General features: G+C 46.3%; 1 protein-coding gene across 1 annotated transcript in view; it reads left to right on the top strand.

The window, feature by feature from the left end:
- Nucleotides 1-16,911, top strand: part of UNC80 (unc-80 subunit of NALCN channel complex) — a 3,271,126-nt gene that overhangs the window by 169,815 nt on the left and 3,084,400 nt on the right. The window contains exon 3 of the mRNA XM_085648598.1: nucleotides 15,961-16,117. Within this exon, the coding sequence (XP_085504724.1) occupies nucleotides 15,961-16,117 (157 nt within the window). The remainder of the gene's footprint in view (nucleotides 1-15,960; nucleotides 16,118-16,911) is intronic.

Here is a 16,911-nt window from a genome sequence, read left to right as displayed (position 1 = left end):
TAGCGATGGAGGAAAATACGCTGCCCCCCTCGATGCGTGAGGCGTATCTGGTATCTCTGCTGAAGCCTGGCCGAGACCCAATGGCCTTGGGATCTTATCGACCGCTGGCGCTTCTCAACGCAGACTATAAAATACTGGCTAAAACTCTAGCGGATCGTCTGGCGCCAGTGGTCGCAACTCTGGTTCACAGGGATCAAAATGGATTTGTTCCCAAGCGATCCACGTCATTGAACCTGAGGAGGTTTTTTAGAGTGGCGACGGATAGCATAAATTAGTGGCCTAGGGCAGGTTGCTTAATGTTGGACCTGGAAAAGGCCTTCGATAGTTTGGAGTGGGGGTACTTGTCAGCATTGCTGCAGCGATGTGATCTGGGGTTGGAATTTTTGCAGATGGTTGGCCTGTTGTATAAGAATCCCTCGGTTCGGGTACGCCTGGGTCCATATATATCGGCGACCGTGCCTGTTTGCAGGGGCACCAGACAGGGGTGCCCACTATCGCCGCTCCTGTTCGCGCTGGCGATCGAGCCCCTGGCGGTGGCACTGCGCGCATTGATGGGAGACGGCATACCATTGGGAGACACAGTTCACCAAGTGTCATTGCATGCAGATGATCTGCTAGTATATGTGAGGGACATCGAAAATATCCCAGCACAGCTGGACCGCATATTGCAGGATTTCGCTACTGTGTCAGGGCTGCGGGTAAACGCCAGTAAGTCTTGTATTCATGCGTTCGGGGAGGGGCGGCAGGACCCGGGCTACACTCTCAATGGGGCAAGGGTGATGTGGAAAGGGTATACCTTCCGATACCTGGGGATACAGATATATCGCCGGCCATCGGACCTTTTCGACGGAAACCTGGGCAGGGCTCTCACAGCCATCCAGTCGCAGATGCGGTTCTGGGGCACATTGCCACTTACGGTCACGGGCAGGGTGGCATTATCCAAAATGATGGTTCTACCCAGACTCCTGTATTATTTTGCCAACCTGCCATTATATGTCCCTGCGGCATTTTTTGCCACGTTCTCCAGAACGCTTCGGGACTTCATCTGGGGGAATGGTCGGCATAAGCTGTCATTAGCAAAATTGTACCTTCCGACCGCTCAGGGGGGACTTGCGGCGCCTTGCTTAGAGCACTACTATCTAGCTGCTCAGCTACAATGGATTGCTCGCTGGTTTGCGGATAAAGACCGAGAGGACACAACCTCAGTGCTACCCCCCTACTCACTGGAGCGACTCCTTGAGCTCTTTCACCCGACTGTCAGGCGAGCGGCGCCAGAGCCACTTCTTCTGCGTGTGGCATATAAATGTTACCGCAGAAGCCTATTTCTCACCAGAGCCCTAACCCCATACGCACCGGCGCTGCCGCTGGAGGGATCCCCAAGCGGGGTGGGGACTCTCACCACCCGCATGCTTGCGGACTGGCAGGATGCTGATGTATGGACCCTGGGAGATCTGTACCGAGACGGTGCCCTTAGGTCATATGACCTCCTGATGGAAGAGGAGGGATTGCCACCAGGCCAGTTCCTCCTGCATCGCTCCCTTGTTGCATCCCTGACAGTGAAATGGGGGGACATGTCCACGGAGCCTCATCAGCACCTTACCATACAATACCTTCACGTTATGGGGCGTGGTAGGCATTTGATCCGCTGGTTCGCGGCGTCGCTGCGCACTCACACGGCGATTGCACTGGAACCTCTCAGACATAAGTGGGAAGCTGACATAGGGAGGCCACTGGAGGATAAGGAATGGGAGAGAGTGTTGGGGAGCCCAGTGTGCATACCCAGAAATATGAGGTTCAGGCAGATCCAGCTGTTCATTCTACACAGGGCGTACCTCACGCCGGAGGCAGTCAATAGGTATTTCCACAGCACTGATGCGGAGTGTCCGAGATGCGCCGAGATGGGGGTGGGTATAGTCCACATGCTATGGAGCTGTAGCCAGCTTCATACGTACTGGCACACAATCAGCAGGTTACTGCATGCGTGCACTGGCAGTGCCCTACCGTTTGAATGGTCCGTATACCTGTTACACCTGTTCCGCAGAACTCCGGCCACGAAGGTAGTGTCCCGGTTTATGGACCTGGGTATAATAGTAGCTAAGAGACTGCTCACCAAGAGATGGAAGGCGCAGGATCCGCCTCACGCGCAGGCATGGAGAAATTCACTGCTTGCGTGGGCTAGAGCAGAGGGAACAGCCATCAGGAGGGAGGAGACGTTGGGGTTGCGGAAGGAACCCATAGCTGACAAATGGGAGGTTTTGATTCATGCACTACAGAGAGCCGGGGAAGAGTGAACAGGGGGCCAGATTGAAGGGGAGGACGGGGACACAGGGAGGATACTGGAGACTCTCACCGTGTGCAATTGTGGTGTTCTCATGTGAGAGCTGATTTGTATAGTTATCTGTGAAGACAACGGTGGTCGCTATTGCCAGATAGTAACAGTCAATCTGAAATACTGTGATGTGTGGTGAGAGAGGTGGGGGAAGGGGCGGGGGAAAGGAAAATGGGGTGCTCACACCAGTCTTCCTTGAGTTGGCTCGTTGTTTATAATTGTTATGGTTCTACGTTGTCTGTATTGAAGTCCACGCTGAAATAACTGAAAGACTGTACCTGTGGGGTTGTCGTAACTAATCATACACCGACCCATGCAACATCGCACTACTGTAAGGAGCTGCAAGCTGTGTTTGTAATCAATTCAGAGCGGCGAATGCGCCGTGTATGTTAAAGGGCTCAGCTAACCTGCAATGAAAGCACGATTTTATGGTTGGTAGGTGGCAACATGCATGAAAACCGTGAAAGTACGTTTTATTTTGTACGTATCTGAAAAAATTCAATAAAAAAGATTTGAACAAAAAAATCAAGGAAAATTACGACAAAAGTATAAAGCATATCTCTAAATGGGGCGTGGCCATATCGGCGACCAAGATGGCCTAGAAGCTCTGGTGGTCGAAGGCCTGAAACTCAGTCAGATCACTCCGTGATGCACTACATGGGCCACAAAGCCCTTTTATAACATTTCGTGGTCACGGGGGGCGAAGCTGTATGCTGCCGAACCTGCAGATGAGCCAGGCGGTGGATTCTCGATTGGCAACTGCCGCTTGCCTTGGAGGCCCCGATGCACCAGGGGCCTCGGGTGAGGCGGAGGCATGGGGCAGATGGGCCGCACGGCACTGCCTGTGCCGATAATAGGTGATCCAGACTGCCCTGATGGTGAAGGGGGGGAAGTACAGTGATAATACCCCTGGCCGGCTGCTGCTCCTGAAGCCCGCACGCCTCCCTGTGGCATCTCCCCAGGGCTGGACGGTCAAACACTGGCCCTCAGCTCTGCAGAGTAGTGAGGCCTTGGCGTGGGCCCCGCCCGGTATAAAGTAGAGAGATGCCAATATACAGTAGGGTGCCACGATAGCCTGATTTACCTGTGCACGTCTCCTTTGCCTTTGTACCCTGACACCTGAGATTGCTCAAGGGCCCAGTGCCCTCATCTTGCGATTGTGCCCTGTCCTTGCCATCAGCACCTTTATGAGTGAGGCCCCTACTGCCCAACAGTGACTGTGCTGCAATATTGAGCATTCTCAAAGGCCTATTGCACATGGGTCTGAACCCTCCTGTGCAGGGGATACTTCCTCCAGTTGGGCTGCATATCACCTGCCTATTTCCTCAGATTGCAAGTTCCCCTCCCCCCAACGACACCTGTGGGCCCGCCACCTCATTGGGGAAATAGAAACAGACTGTACACTGCCACCCTCTGGACCTCATTTCCACATACTGCTCCCGTTTGCACGAGGGAAGACATGATCGCAAATGCTGTGGAAATGGTGCATGGCAACCCAAAACAACGCAAGCTGCCTTTTGAAAAATCCAAGCCCACTGAAGACTCAGCAACTGCATCAGATATAGAGGGCAGAACAACAGAAGGCCTGGGGATTGAGCCATCGGCCAACATGGATGCTTACATGACTGAACTTAAAGCGGGCTTCCAGGCTATTGACGCTCGCTTTAATACCTTCGCAAATCGCCTGGATCGAATGGAAAGGCAGGACACGCGCATAGTGGGAGTTGAAGAATGCATCTCCGGTGTAGAGGACACCTCCGCCACAGTAATTAAGCAATTGGAAAGGCTGGAGACCCCGCTCAGGGCAGTGGCAGTCAAGAACAAAGACTTAGGGGCATATGTATCAAGCCCTTTTCCCATTCACAAAGAATCGGCCCGTTTGTGAACGGGAAAAGGCCTTTTGGGATGTATCATCTCAAAAGGGCATTGCAAATTAGAGAATCTCAAAATTTGCGATTCTCTATTTTGCGATTGCATTTAAGGAATCGCATATTGTGATTCCTTAAATGCAATGTATGAACCACAGAAAAAGTGCAATTTGGCCGTAAGGAATCGCAAATTGCCACCAACTTCAAGTTGGTGGTAATTTGCGATTTCTTTGAAAAATTCACTTTTTGGCATTTTTCAAAGTGCCATGTGACGCACAGACATGCCCTTAGGGCATGTATGTGCGCCACATGTGCACACATACATATTTCAGGGGTGCATCAGTGTGTCCTTTTGACACCCTGGCACCCTTGAAATTGCATTCTCATTTTGCGATTCTCAAATTGCGAATTGCGAATTGCAAATTGAGAATGTCTTCCCATTCATTCCTATGGGCCTCCTAGCCCATAGGAATGAACGGGAAGGTATTCCTTAATTGCGATTAGCAATTTGCTAATCGCAATTAAGGAATGCCAAGGAATCGCAAAACATTTGCGAATTATTTGTTACATCCCGTTTGTGATTCTCAAATAGCGATTCCCTAAAAATCGCTATTTGAGAATTGCAAATACGGTATTTTATACATATGCTCCTTAGAGGCCAGAGGGCGCCGCAATAATATTCGCATTCAGGGGGCTGCGGAGTCGACAGACACTGGCCACCTTGACCTGTTCGTCGAGAAGTTGTTCTCCGATCTACTGGAATGCCAGAACTTTACTCCTACATTTGTCGTAAAGCACACACATCACTTCCTTTGGCTCTCACTCTGTGCCTGGGGCACCGCCGTGACGGATCGCCGCTAGGCTCCTTAATGTCAGAGACCGTGATGTGGCTCTTCGACGGGGGCAAGAACTCGGTCTACTCCAGTATCAGGGCTAGGCATTCTCTCTGTTTCCTAGTTTTACCGTGGCAGTCCAGGAGGCTTTACGGAAATTTACAGAGTCCAAGGCTGCGTTGCGCAAACAGGGACTCTGCTATGGAATGTTGTACCCTGCCCGGCTCTGCGTGGACGGCGATGGCCAGATTCTTCAACGCTCCAGTGGACACTTTGTCTTTCTGTAAGCAATGAGTGCAGAATCGCGTATCCCCCGGGTGTACACCACCAGATCTCTCCGCTTCAAACTCAGAACTCCCTGGCTACATGGAACCTTTCCTGCCAGACTGAAACATATTGCTGTTGTAAATGTAAATGTAAATGTGCAGATATTTATATAGCGCAAATCACCAACCGGTGTCTAAGCGCTTGCTTAGGGAACCCGTCCTGGTATTCCCCTGTGAGATAACCCAGCAGGGCATCCACAAGGTGAAAGCCAGGCATCCCGCCACGAGGGGCCATTGTGGAGATTAAGCAAGCTATTGCCCAGAGTCGCAGAGTGTGAACCCATGAATCGAGTATGCACTGGAGCGAGAATTATCGAGTCCATGGACAATTTATGGACTCAAGACCCAGCCGAGCCGGGCATTGAACCCTGGTCCCGGGCTGACCTCTGCTTCCAGGTCTGCCTACTCTAACCAGTGAGCCACACTTCTCCGAAGTGCAAACCAGCTGCAAGACTGACTAGGTTCCTGGCACTTGTTGTGCCCCCGTGCCACCTGTTTCTGTTGTAGCTATACCAAAGATGATTCTAACAAACATGGTTACATTGACCCCTCTCTGATCCCTTTGATGTGCATTTTTTTCTCCGTCAACAAGGCCCCGCCACTGTGACGTTCCTGGTACCCTGAGGTTTATTACCAATGTTGTACTGGGGAAAACGTTTTGGGGGTTTATTGGCATGATTCTGCCAGGTGTGGATAGGGGGAGAAGGTATGCTTTTCTTTGGGTTGTTTGTTTGATTGTTATTGTTTATTTGCATTAATGCACCATAATGCATGTATTTTGGAAAAGGGGGTGGTGATGGACAGAGTTTCTGAATGATGCAGAATACTCTTACCAAGTCAAGAGATCATGGTTTTAATCCATCACCGTTTTTTAGCTCACTGCACCATCCCAGCTCAGAACCTGGCCACATGCAAATTAGTCTGTTCCTGTCCCAGTGCATGATGGGAACAGGGCAAACCAAACTACCAAGCCAATTCTTATACTGGGAAGGAAACAAGCTTCTGGGGACCGGTTTCTGGCATCACAGCCTTCGTCGGCCCGGCTTGCTTGAATCCTGATGGTGCAATGAGCAAGGGACTCACGTCTGAGTATACCCTCCCACACTGAGTGTGGATAAAATCAATTTTGGAAAAGGGGGTGGTGATGGACAGAGTTTCTGAATGATGCAGAATACTCTTACCAAGTCAAGAGATCATGGTTTTAATCCATCACCGTTTTATAGCTCACTGCACCATCCCAGCTCAGAACCTGGCCACATGCAAATTAGTCTGTTCCTGTCCCAGTGCATGATGGGAACAGGGCAAACCAAACTACCAAGCCAATTCTTATATTGGGAAGGAAACAAGCTTCTGGGGACCGGTTTCTGGCTGTGATGCCAGAAACCGGTCCCCGGAAGCTTGTTTCCTTCCCAGTATAAGAATTGGCTTGGTAGTTTGGTTTGCCCTGTTCCCATCATGCACTGGGACAGGGACAGACTAATTTGCATGTAGCCAGGTTCTGAGCGGGGATGGTGCAGTGAGCTAAAAAACGGTGATGGATTAAAACCATGATCTCTTGACTTGGTAAGAGTATTCTGCATCATTCAGAAACTCTGTCCATCACCACCCCCTTTTTCCCAAACCATAATGCATGTATGCCATACAAGAACATGTGCTTCAGTATATTTATGATTTTTGAGCTAATCTACACGCAATGTTATACACCCGTTCGCGGACATCACCTTTCTGTCCTGGAATATCCGGGGCTTTAACAACCCTCAGTATGGCAAACAAGTACTAAAATATCTGCATTGCCATAACGTTAATATTAATTCTGTACAGGAGAACCACCTATTCCCTAGGCCATCTCACAAGTTGCAAATGCCTGTGGCACAACTTTTCTTTTCTAGCTACAGTACTTATTCACAGGGGTATGCATATTGTTTCACAAAAGCGTACCCTTTCAGCCTTATGGCGATGAGGGAGGCAGATATGTATTGGTAGCAGACCACTTAGCTGGGCACCATGTATTACTTGCTAATTTGTACGTCGCTAACACTGATGACCCGGAATTTTTTCAATTACTACAGACCCTCATAGACCACATGGAAAATGGAACTCATTATATTTGGGGGATGGGGGGAATTTTAATATGCTTTTGGACCCCTTATTAGACACCACTGCTCAGTACCCTGCAGGGAAACCTCTCTCCATATGTGTACTCCACGATCTTTGTGACACATATATGCTCAAAGATCCCTGGCATCTGCGACACATCAACTCATCTACCTATACTTTCTACTAAGCGCCATCTCATCATATTGACACAAATTGACTACTGGCTGATATCGGTCATGCTCATGCCATGGCTTCACTCCATCACACACCTCCCACAGACTCTCTCTGACCACGCCCCGGTAATGTCCTTGCACATTTCGGTGGTTGGGGGTCTTGAACACCAATGACGGTTCCCCAACATGGTTCTTCATGATGAACTGTTTCGCACAGAACTCCGTGCTGCTATTATCGAATATTTTGAACTTAACAAAGAGTCTGTATGCTCCCAGGCTGCACTGTGGGAGGCCTATAAGTCCTATATCAGGGGCATATGCTTGGCTAAACATTCTGGTGTGCTGCATGAGATATGCAGAAGCCTGTCCTGCGTCACGGAAGCTCTAGCAGACCTTGATCCCACAAAAGCTCACCAATCCATAGGGGCTTACTCCCATCACCAAGCTATTTTTCTGGCTGAGTTATGAAATCTCGTGGAGAAGAAGCACAGTACTTGAGAAAATACCCTAGAACATGCTGCTACGGTGAGGGCAAAAGACCGGGACAAACACTATCAAGACTGCTGCGCTCACCCAGGGGAACATCCTATAGATCAGAATTATAACGATCAGATGTCACTCGTGTTACAGACACCATGGGCGTACAGACTATACTATTTAACTATTACACTCACCTTTACTCCACACGACTAAATGACAATCCTACTGGGAGGGCGATAAATCTTGATGAAGTGGCTCTGCTCTGGCTTACTACTGCACATCAACAGTTCCTCAGTGAACCTATTTCCGCTGAGGAAATCATTGCAGCATTTGAGTCCATGGACTGGCATCGATGGCTATATAGGCAATTTTTATAAGGCCTGCAAACATGCACTAGCACCGCATCTCCTTGCTCTGTATTCAGAGGCCCTGGAGGCTGGTGTGCTTCCACCCACACTACGCAACGCAGTGCTTACATTACTCCTGAAACCAGTTAAAAACTCACAGCAATGTGGATTTTACCGTTTGCTATCACTCCTAAATGTTGGCAATAAAATGTTGGCCAAAGTACTGGCAACAGGACTTGCCCTCTTAATGGGGCAGATCATCTCCCCGGCCCAGTTGGGCTCTGTCCCACACCACTCAACAGCCCTCAATTTACGAACAGTCTTTTCAGTACTTAATAGAATCTCCCCCTCAGTCCCTGCTGTGATTGCACTGTTGGACGCGGATAAAGCCTTCAATTCTGTAGAATGGCCATATGCTATACTCCGCAAAGTGTGCTTCCTCTGCTACTTTTCCTCCTTGATCACTCCTTCTCTACATGCAACCAACAGCTCGAATTAGGATCAACGATGCACTATTGTCCTCATATGCAGTCACCCGGGAGATGTAGCAAGGCTGTCCCCTCTCACCATTGCTGTTTATAATAACAATGGACCCACTAGTGCGCCATTTGCAGGAAAAACATCTTCATAGGGGCTTGCAATTCACACCAGGCCCACTGTTGATTCCGCTATAGGAGGATGACTATTACGCTTCAAACGACACTCAGGTGAAAACTTAGATCCGATACTCCGTGAGATAGTTAGATGTGGACTGCTAACCGGCATACACATCAACTGGACTAAATCCGAGTTATTTCCGCTCATGGATGCCACCACCCAGCTGCATTCTGACTTCCCCCTGACTTGGTGCTAAGGTCCAGTCTGATATTTGGGCATTCAAATCCACAAGACAGGGAGCAGGTAATACGTTTAAACTATGGCCTAACAATCGATCAGCTGACTTCTTAGGTGGAGGTGTGGATCTGCCTTCTATTAACCATGGCAAGACGTATTGCTATTGTCAAAATGGTAGTGCTCCCTCGTTTTTTTGTAGTTTTTTCAAATTATTCCTATCCCATTTACTAATACATTTTTTCAAATGATTCCTATCCCATTTACTAATACATTTTTTGCGACTTTGCGAACTACACTGCTGCAACTTATATGGGTAGGGAAACAGCCTTGAATAGGCTTGGACACCCTGGTACTACCGTATGAACGAGGGGGGTTTGGAATCCCAAACTTCCATTTATACTATCTGGACGCACAGTACCACTTTTCTCATCATTGGTACCACACTGATGCACTTATACTCTATTCCAAACCTGAACAAGATTTTGCTGCCTCAATGCCACTGAAAGCTTTGTTACCAGCAGACCTTCCGTAAGACCCAAGGGACATACATCCACTGGCTTTTACCAGTTGGGCCTGGAGGAAATTGGATGCTATGTGGACTGACATTATACTCCCCTGCAATCCCACTAGCAAGCAACCCCTGGCTCCCCATCACTCAAGAAATACTGGTTCAGCACACGCTGACGAAATTTGCCCTAGACACTAGTGGAGATTTCTTCTGTGATGGGCACATGTTTTCGCTGTCAGAAGACCCCTACACCATCAGAGTCAACTTCCACAGATGCATAATGAACGTCGCAGACTGGATGCAGGACTACTGTCTCAAGCTCGGCTTGGACATGACAGAAGTCCTCTTCTTTGTGAACAACACCTCGCCATGGAACAACGCATGTTGGCCTGCTGAACTCAGCCCATCCCCTGCCCCGACAGACTATGCCTGCAACTTCGGCATCATCTTGGACAGCAAGCTATCTGTGAAGTAACAGGTAAAACCAGTCTCATCTGCCTGCTTGTACACCCTACTAATGCACTGCAAGATCTTCAGGTGGCTCCCAGTCAACATCAGAAGGACCTTCACACAGGCCCTCGTCACCAGCAGGCTGGACTACGGGAACACACAACTCCTGAAGTGACTACAGACAACACAAAACTCAGCGGCAGGACTCATCCTTGAACTCCCCAGACAGTCCTACATCGCACCGCACCTCAAGAAGCTACACTGGCTCCCGATCCAGAAAAGATGCCATTTCAAGATGCTGACCCTTGCATACAAAGTCCATCAACAAATGCATTACGTTCCACCATCCAACCAGACACCTACGATCCACCGCCCTCTTCTTCTCAGACACCCTTCCAGATCTGACAGCGGAGGACACTCCTTTAACACTTGGCGGCCAAAGCTTGGAACAACCTTCCTCTGCACCTCAGGACTGCCTTATTGCTCCGAGAATTCGGGAAAGGACTTACGACCTGGATTTTCGAATGAACAGAGCACCACGATGCAACACCAGTGCCTTGAAACCCGTACGGATGATTTGCCGCACTTTACAAATGTTGATTGATTGAAAAGATAAACAAAAATGAATTCCAATATTGAATACATATTTGTATGATTTAGTTTAATTCCTTAAATAAAACAATAATTTAAGTAAGCAAATAATCATGAATATTAGTGGTGATAACTTTATTCGGTTACACAGATATAACCATTCCATAAAAGTACAATTAAAGTTTCAATAAAACAGAATCCCAATAAAACATGATAAAAAGGCAACGCCATAAAAATCATTATATATATGCTTGGCCTGGTTAAAACAACAAGGAATTTTCATAAATAATTTAAGCATTTAGAAAATCAGATGCTACTAAGATGACCCCTTGATACATAAGAGTGATCAGAAAACCATACTAAAGTAATTTGTGCTTTATCTTAGAATGAGAAATGCTTCAAAACATATAGCTAAAGAGAACTCTTGTTAAAGAACTTGCCATGGGAAAATGCTCCAACAATTTCCATAGACAATAGAGGTTATAGTGTACAAAACATACGGTTTCCATGGAAATTAGAAAACACTGGGCTTAGCCTTATTTACACAACAAGAAATTTCCATAGATAAATAGAACTTTTTAGATGATCGGGCACCACTACAATGAACCAACTGTATGTAACAGTGGACTTAGAATCACATTGAAGTGGCACAGGCTTCAACCTTAGTTACATAGTGTGAAAAAAAGTGTGATAAGTCAGAAAGGCATACTTGTTTAATATCTAACATTAGTGGGAGCTCGCAGAGTTTCCATAGCAAGGAAAGGCATTTAAAAGGTTCACAGCATAGTCTAATAATGGAACAAAAGTTACTCATCCATAACAATAATCATATAATAAAGTGGCATGTGCTTTATCCTAAGGGGTATAATTCATAGGAGGTTGCATGGATGAAACCCTCTAAATTAAGACTGCTATTAAGGAATGAAAAATATCAGACTATAAATATCTAAACAGTAAAATATAAATGTCACCTGATGCTGACACATCACACTAATATCACCACAAACCACAGGGGAGATAATAGACAGCTAATAGACTGTTTAAGACTTTTAGGCCCTATATGCCATTCCCAAATTAAAAAATCCTGAAGTCGCAAACACAATCGGTTTGTATGGCATGTGACTAAGAAAATGCAATGCCTCCATACAATACCCAATGCCCAACTGGCGACAGATTGGAATAATCCACTTGGTACCTGGTGAGGTGTACATTGGGCGGAATATTAATTGAGTCACAGTTTCCCTGGGCAGCAGGGACATTCCCCTACATCACATTCTCCCCTGTCCAGTTGGCGGTCAACTTGTTTAGAGGAAGGGAACCAATTCTGAAAGGAAAATACAAAGTTTTAGCAGTATGGGGAATAATCCTATCCATGAATATTTTAGATTTAGATGAACACTTGTGGGCTAAAATCTTATCAATTTTACCCTACATACAAGGTTCATGCCAAACTTCTAAAAGCATGTGGTCCCAATAAACATGCTTGATCTGAGTACCTAGATTTCTACTCATATTTTCTGGGTCTTCCCACATGTCAGATAGATGTAAACTAAGGTGGAGCTCTTTAACCGCCCTAAGCCAAGGCATGGAACAGTTCTTATCAAGCGCAATCAACTCCTTTAAGGCCATTCTATAGGAAACCAGCTGAAGAATTGTCCATAGTCTAATCCAGTACTTTAGGATTCTAAAATGGGCAATACAATCAACCCTCTGAATATTAAGATCCACCCTCAGTGGAAGCATAAGGGCACTGCTAGGCAAATTTATTAGTGACCTTAGGAATATATTTTCCGTTATTTTTGATAAGCTAGTATTACTATAACCCCAGAGTTTCCACCCCATAGAGAGACCCTCCCAAAACAACTGCTCTATAGACTTAAAGAACTGGAGATAGAGCCCAACTTGAAGTGAGTTTATACTTTTTGAATTGCTGTAGATCTGTGCTGTAACAAACATTTACTCAAGCTGGGGCTTCCAGGAGAGGTGGTCTGAAAGTCTGACACCTAGATCATTAAAACTCCTAAATCCCTCAATCAATAACCCATCAACCTCCATTTTATGTTTAAAAGAATATTGAGGGTTTATGGTGATTAACTTTGTTTTCCCAGCATTTATTTCAGGGCCTCTATTTGCGCAAAACATCTGGAATTCTCCTAGCAAAACTTGGAGACCCACAGGGGTACGTGACATGAGTAGTGTGTCATCAGCAAACATCTGAACAGGGGTGCTGATGTTTGCTAATTTAGTGGCATCATGTTAGAAGACACTCATCCACCTCAGCAGTCCATTTATAACCAGGCTGGCCAGGTCGAGTCAGTCCACTTATGGAGCTTTTTTTTTCAAAATTGCTCCAAAGTTTTCCAAACTTATGAAACTTCTTCCTGAAGTCCTTTGAGGGTCCCAAAGTGTCCAAGGGCCTGGAAGCTCAAAGATGGTCTTTGAAAGTTTGGGACTTCAAATCCCACAATCCACTTGGACAAAACCCTTACAATTCCACTGGTAGTACTCGAGGCTGGGGATTCTTGGTGGTGATGCTTCAGGTGAGCTCTGTTAACCTGAGCTTGCAGTGAGTCCACTCTTTAGTTCTTTTGAAGCAAGTAAGGTCCAAAAGGCTGTAGTTCCAGATTGTGCAGCTGGCGCAGTCAATCTGAGTTCAGGGCCTGGTTGGTGCAAATCAAACTTCTCAGCATGGACCGTTTAGTTTAAAGCAGCAGATCTGAGATGCACTGCCCCTCTTAGATACTTATTCTGTGTTATCTGGGGTCACACACAGGAGTTTGTGTCCTTGTAAATGCTGCCCCTTTTCACGTAGCACTTTGAGTGAAAGGGGCGTGCCATGGGTGTTGCTGTGGGTGTTCCCACGTAACACCGTTGGCTTCTGTCGCATTCCCAGATTTACAACCTTTGGTAAACCTGTGAATTCATCAGAATTCTATGCCTCCCCAGGGGGTGTGTAGGGAGGTGTAGGGAGGTGCAATGAGGAGAATTGTTTTACTTTTTCCTTGTTTTTCCTCTTTTTATGCATGCGGCATTCTGCAGGACACATAGAAAGAGGAAATCAGCCCTCTCGTGATTGTTTTTGTGCAGAAATGTGTCTTTTCCTGCACAAAAACAATCTCCCCTGAAATGCAGACACCCTTGCACCATGGTGCAAGGGGGCATGCTTTGGCGCATGGCAGCCAATCGTGCGCCAGCACAGGGGAAAATCCAGGGATGCAACATATTATTGCAAATATATTGCATCCCTGTGCTTTGAAAGTGACTCAGTGCGGCACAGCCAAATGGCTTGCGATGCCACATTGAGTCACTTTCTTGTAGATAAGGCCCCAAGAGTATATAGTCAATATGACTAAAAGATCTGCCCCTCTCAAGGGTAGGTATGGCTGGGTGGTCAGAAATAGAACCCCTGTTACTTGCTCTTAACCCATATTGTAATGTTAAGTGGAAGAGCTGGTTAGTGACCTTTGACCATTTTCTGGCTGGATTTGCCAATAGATCTGGAATTCCCCACTCCTCATCCTCTGATGATAACAAGGACGAGAGTGGTTAAATATTATTTGATATATCTTTATAAAAACATTTACTAATGGATTCTGCTAAACAGACCCTGCATCCAGGAAACAATTATGGTCAACATGTAAATAATCTGGTAAAGAAATGAATAACAATAAAAATTATCATAATTAAACATATATAATTTAATATCAATTACTATGGGCCTGATTTAGCATTTTATGGACGGTACTGTGTCAGTAGGATGATAGAGGACATTATCTCCGCCACCCGTCTGTCAAATTTACAAATGACCATTGGCCAAACAGTCATCTCTATACATTGAAAATGTTTGGTGGACAGACATCATCGGTTTTGACTGCCTTTCACCAAATTTTTCAAACGTTCAGAGTGGTTCTTATGACTACGGAGAGGGAAAAAAGACATTACACCATTCACCCTAACAGGGCGGACTTTGTAATGGCCTTCCTCCGGCAGTCCCCTGCTCCACTCGGCCATCGTGGCACGTTTTGCATCAACAAAGCCAATGGGGGTTCCACAGAAGGACACCTTAAAGTTCATCCGCCTCCAAATGAGGTAGGTGGACTGGGTACTCGGTCGTGTACACTGTCCCCCAAACTCTAAATAAAGCCCTCTGTCTTTATAATCAACCACTATCTTCCCATCCCCCCAATAACCACACAATGCGAAAAAATAACATACACTATGTAATATAAAACATAAACGTTTATATAAAATTATAACAAAAATATACCCAAAAGAAAAGTACATTAAAACGATATTATAAATCACAATATGTTAGTAAACTTTCTTTAAACATTGACATTGTTGTTTTAAAAAAGGTATAGTCGCAATAGTTTGTACCTAGATATTTTTATAGTCACTATATTTTGATCAAATGATATGTTGGAGTAGATATTCAGGAGACAGAGCGGCATGCGCAACCTCTCTGCATGCAGCATGTGTGTTTCAGTGAGGGCCTGTTGTCCCGCACGAAGGGGCACTAGCGAAGTTTGGTTAGTAGTAGCGGCTGGCAGGGAATGAGAGTGAGGGGGCAGGGGGAGTTGCTGGGGGGGCTACAAAAAACAAATAAACAAAAAAGCCACTTACCTCCTCGCCGCGTTCCTCTCCTCAGGCGTCCCTTGTTGTCTCTCCGGCCAGAACCATGAAGCACACAGGCTCCCTCCCCTAAGCCAATCACAACGCTGCAATGCAGCATTGTGATTGGTCTGAGCGCTGTGGCTCAGCGCTCAGACAGGGAATGGGAGACTGGGCATGTTCCCCACCAGGCTGTGTAATGCAGCCTGGTGGGGAACATGCAAAGTACGCAGGACTGTTAGGCCGGCACTAGAGGGCCGGCCAAGCAGTCATGCACACTTTGGAGTGCAGCAACACTCAGGGGAGCCCATCCCAGCCCCGCCCGTCTAACCTTGCAGACACTAGAAGTAAAATGATAATAGAAATAACTTCTGTTATAATAAATTTTTTTCTTTTACACTGCACCAAGAGCAGTGGGGCGACGCTCCTCTGCCTTAGCGAAGGAGCCGCTAAAGTTAGCTAGTTTATGTAATTCTGTTTCTAAAGTTATTCATTCTATCTCTTTTTATGTAGTCATTTGAACGAGTCTTGGTGGAAAACAAACTTCATGGTCTCTCACCTGCACTCTCCGAAGCAATCCAGAGCATTTCTCGCTGGGAGCTGGTCCAGGCTGCTTTGCCACATGTGCTGCATTGCACTGCCACGTTGCTGTCCAACAGAAACAAGCTTGGTTAGTACTTGTGCTTATTCTCTTTTGACTACTAATACAAATGTATTTACTCCTCTTTCTCAACTGTCATGTATTTATTTATGCAGTTTTCTGTTGGACAATGATTTCTAAAGAGCATTAGAGCGCTTTCGAACAGAACCAGGGTACTTTACAAATACTATTGCACAAACTTGATAAAATGAGTCTAATCCAGGGTAAAGACTAACGACAGAAGTAGGTTGTGTTTCATGGTTCCTCAGTCACCTTCGAACTCTCAGTCACAGTGGAAGTGTCTATGAACAGAAGAGGTTCTCATTCCTTTTTAAAGTTGAAAGACATGGAGTGGTTTGAAGATCTCGACATGACTTACAGATTGGGTGGCCCTGCCATGTGGGTTTACTTCATACACTATTCTTGTTTGAATGTAGGAGACCTGAGTAAGAGGGAATCTGCATGTTCACTGCCTGTTAGCCAGCAGAGATTGTCTCCGTCAAATAATGAGGAGTTTATCTATATAGGGCTTTCTGAGTGATGCAGGCCATCTTAAATTGCTTTTGCTTTAATGGGAATCCATTGTAGTGATAGAAAGACAGAACAAAAGTGGTCACATTTCTTACATCTAGAGACAATTCGAGCTGCAGCATGTAGAAGAAGGCTAGGAGAACTTGGGGAAGGCCACTAAGCAATACTTTCCAGTAAACCAGTCTGGAAACAACAAGTGCCTGAACTCAACTCTTAAAAGTGTATTTTTATTTAAGTTTAAATTATGGGTTGGCAAGCGGTTAACTAAGTTAAAGGACCGACCTGCCACTCAA

The sequence above is a fragment of the Triturus cristatus genome, chromosome 3_2 (assembly GCF_964204655.1).
Source record: "Triturus cristatus chromosome 3_2, aTriCri1.1, whole genome shotgun sequence".
Classification (NCBI taxonomy): domain Eukaryota; kingdom Metazoa; phylum Chordata; class Amphibia; order Caudata; family Salamandridae; genus Triturus; species Triturus cristatus.
Note: the sequence above shows the minus strand (reverse complement) of the source record. Positions and strands in the feature narration are given on the sequence as shown.